General features: G+C 50.0%; 1 protein-coding gene across 3 annotated transcripts in view; it reads right to left on the bottom strand.

Annotated features, from left to right (window-relative positions):
• Positions 1–1,757: 1,757 nt before the first annotated feature.
• LOC124024279 (MAP kinase-activated protein kinase 2-like) overlaps positions 1,758–3,979 on the bottom strand; it is a 74,232-nt gene continuing 72,010 nt past the window's right edge. For all 3 annotated transcript variants that reach the window (XM_046338284.1, XM_046338270.1, XM_046338278.1), the window contains one exon: positions 1,758–3,634. In XM_046338284.1, coding sequence (XP_046194240.1) covers positions 3,473–3,634 — 162 coding nt within the window. In that variant the 3' untranslated portion in view covers positions 1,758–3,472. The remainder of the gene's footprint in view (positions 3,635–3,979) is intronic.

The raw sequence follows: 3,979 nt of genomic DNA, 5'->3' as shown, positions 1-3,979 counted from the left end.
CAACGCTCTAACCACTAGGCTACCCATGTGCTCAGTGTGAACCTGCTTTCATCTGTGAAGAGCACAGGGCGCCAGTGGCGAATTTCCAATCTTGGTGTTCTCTGGCAAATGCCAAACGTCCTACACGGTGTTGGGCTGTAAGCACAACCCCCACCTGTGGACGTCGGGCCCTCATACCACCCTCATGGAGTCTGTTTCTGACCGTTTGAGCAGACACATGCACATTTGTGGCCTGCTGGAGGTCATTTTGCAGTGCTCTGGCAGGGCTCTGGCAGTGCTCCGCCTGCTCCTCCTTGCACAAAGGCAGAGGTAGCGGTCCTGTTGCTGGGTTGTTGCCCTCCTCCACGTCTCCTGGTGTACTGGCCTGTCTCCTGGTAGCGCCTCCATGCTCTGGACACTACGCTGACAGACACAGAAAACCTTCTTGCCACAGCTCGCATTGATGTGCCATCCTGGATGAGCTGCACTACCTGAGCCACTTGTGTGGGTTGTAGACTCTGTCTCATGCTACCACTAGAGTGAAAGCACCGCCAGCATTCAAAAGTGACCAAAACACCAGGAAGCATAGGAACTGAGAAGTGGTCTGTGGTCACCACCTGCAGAACCACTCCTTTATTGGGGGTGTCTTGCTAATTGCCTATAATTTCCACCTGTTGTCTATTCCATTTGCACAACAGCATGTGAAATGTATTGTCAATCAGTGTTGCTTCCTAAGTGGACAGTTTGATTACACAGAAGTGTGATTGACTTGGAGTTACATTGTGTTGTTTAAGTGTTCCCTTTATTCTTTTGAGCAGTGTATATTTAATACCCAAATTCCCATCAAAATACCAGAACCATTATTCGTCTGCGCCCAGCAACATGTTTTATGTGCTATAATTCAGTTAATACCAGATGTATTTTTTTACTCAAAACATTGAGTATCTTAATCTATTGTTCAAATTGTTGCATTTATTATATATAAAAATATATATTTTTTATTGTTCTTAATTTTTTGGGTGATTGTTGCTACATTCAGGTCAATGACGGGCGGAATGTCAGGTGTCACTCCATGACCAAAAGTATGTGGACACCTGCTCATCAACTATAATCCAAAAACATTTTATAACTCGGTGTTCCCGCTCTGTGAATTTGTGTGGCCTACCACTTCCCGAATGAGCCGTTGTTGCTCCTAGACGTTTCCACTTGACAATAACAGCACTTACAGTTGACCGGGGGAAACTCTAGCAGGACAGAAATTTGGCAAACTGACTCGTTGGCAATGTGGCATCCTATGACGGTGCCACGTTGAAAGTCACTGAGCTCGTAGGGATGGAGTCCCGTAGGCCAGGGAAACCAGAATGTCACCACACCTCTCAGTGAGATATAGGGAGGCTTGCTGTTTCTGTGTCCCAAATTCCCAATAAAAAGTGCCCAAATCATTTTGACCCTTTTTCTCCTCAATTTCATAATTTCCAATTGGTAGTTACAGTCTTGTCTCATCACTGCAACTCCCGTATAGACTTTGGAGAGGTGAAGCTTGAGAGCCGCGCGCGCCCTTCCGAAACATGACCCTGCCAAGCCACACTGCTTCTTAACACAAACCCTCCCCTAACCCGGACGACGCTGGGCCAATTGTGCGACACCTCATAGATCTAACGGTCACGGCCGGCTGTGACACAGCCTGGGATCAAACCCGGGTCTGTAATGACGCAGCTAGCAGGACTACTTGTGACCCACAGTGAGAGGATGCAGGAACACACACACGAGACACAAAGTGACAATAAGATTCTGCAACACTATATTTATACACAAAATCAAAGCAGTATCAAAATGATGTAGAAGGTAGTTTTGGGGTGAAGCCCTCTGCATAGCATTCACACTAACCCATTGTAACAGCCAGGATAAAGAACTACAACTGAAAAGACTAGAAAGACTACAAACCCCTAGAGAACAGCATCAGGCTGAAATGGCCTCTGGCTACATTCCATTATGAAACATGGCTGCCTCGTCTCTGCCCTTAAACACTTGTACACTGGGCATGTCAGCTCTCCACAAGTGCATAGGGGGTAGAGGGAAGTGGTTAAGGACTGTGGATGAAAGCCAGCGAGCTGGGTGACTGAGGTCAAGTGAACTGTACTCAACTATTCATCTTGTATTGTGGGAAAGTGGTTCATGAATGGGGCGTGACTCCATATGTCTCTGAATGGGACGTGACTTCATATGTCTCTGAATGGGACGTGGCCGGGGACGACGACTTCATATGTCTCTGAATGGGACGTGGCCGGGGGGTGACTACACAGGTCTCTGAATGGGACGTGGCCGGGGGTGACTACACAGGTCTCTGAATGGGACGTGGCCGGGGGTGACTCCATATGTCTCTGAATGGGACGTGGCCGGGGGTGACTACACAAGTCTCTGAATGGGACGTGGCCGGGGGGTGACTCCATATGTCTCTGAATGGGACGTGGCCGGGGGTGACTACACAGGTCTCTGAATGGGACGTGGCCGGGGGTGACTCCATATGTCTCTGAATGGGACGTGGCCGGGGGTGACTACACAGGTCTCTGAATGGGACGTGGCCGGGGGGGGGTGACTCCATATGTCTCTGAATGGGACGTGGCCGGGGGTGACTTCATATGTCTCTGAATGGGACGTGGCCGGGGGTGACTACACAGGTCTCTGAATGGGACGTGGCCGGGGGTGACTACACAGGTCTCTGAATGGGACGTGGCCGGGGGTGACTACACAGGTCTCTGAATGGGACGTGGCCGGGGGTGACTACACAGGTCTCTGAATGGGACGTGGCCGGGGGTGACTACACAGGTCTCTGAATGGGACGTGGCCGGGGGTGACTACACAGGTCTCTGAATGGGACGTGGCCGGGGGGTGACTACACAGGTCTCTGAATGGGACGTGGCCGGGGGGTGACTACACAGGTCTCTGAATGGGACGTGGCCGGGGGGTGACTACACAGGTCTCTGAATGGGACGTGGCCGGGGGGTGACTACACAGGTCTCTGAATGGGACGTGGCCGTGATGTCACAGACCTCGATGTGTAAGTGTGTGTTTACATTCCCACAAGCCATTTCAATAAGACACATGGTTTGTTAATCTATCACCAACTGATACGAGGAAGTCTGTTTGGATTTAGTCATTTGGAAAAACCATAGACTCATACGTACGTCTCCTCTCTTCTCATAAATCTCTTGGTTGTTTTAAAAGGTGAACGTTCACCAGCAGAGTGGTTGATTTGGTAAAAACATTGATTCATCAAAATAAATGCTTTTTAAAAACATTAAAACTGGTCATGAAAAATAAACTTCTATGCTTTAAGAAAATCCATGCACTCCCCAGTGAGTCGACAACCCTTATTGCTTCTGTTTTACAACACGTGTCTGAGTGGGTGTATCCCTGTGTGTGTGTGTGTGTGTGTGTGTGTGTGTGTGTGTGTGTGTGTGTGTGTGTGTGTGTGTGTGTGTATATATATGTCTCATAGGGCAGGTCTCTGTGTGTCTGGGACCGTGTGATTGGCTGAGGGCTGTAATTTCTTCCTCCTCTTCATCAGAAGGGGATTGGAGGACTCCTCAATGGTCTTGATTTTGACTTGCTCATAGTCCACTCTCATGGTCGCTAAGGCGCTATTCATCTCCTCCTGAGACACACACAGACAGGAAGTTCATCAGACAACGTTCTGTAACAACATCCCACTGACATCTAGGTAGGAAGACATATTTAATTTAAAATTTCTTTACCAAGACACCCTAAAAAGAGCATCCCACTGGGCTTGGACCCCCCCCTCACTGGACTTGGCTTGGACCCCCCCTCACTGGGCTTGGCTTGGATCCCCCCTCACTGGGCTTGGACCCCCCTCACTGGGCTTGGACCCCCCTCCCCTCACTGGGCTTGGCTTGGACCCCCCTCACTGGGCTTGGCTTGGACCCCCCCCTCACTGGGCTTGCCCCCTCACTGGGCTTGGCTTGGACCCCCCCTCACTGGG

The sequence above is a fragment of the Oncorhynchus gorbuscha genome, linkage group LG03, assembly GCF_021184085.1.
Source record: "Oncorhynchus gorbuscha isolate QuinsamMale2020 ecotype Even-year linkage group LG03, OgorEven_v1.0, whole genome shotgun sequence".
Taxonomy (NCBI): domain Eukaryota; kingdom Metazoa; phylum Chordata; class Actinopteri; order Salmoniformes; family Salmonidae; genus Oncorhynchus; species Oncorhynchus gorbuscha.
This window is presented reverse-complemented; position numbering and strand designations above follow the sequence as displayed.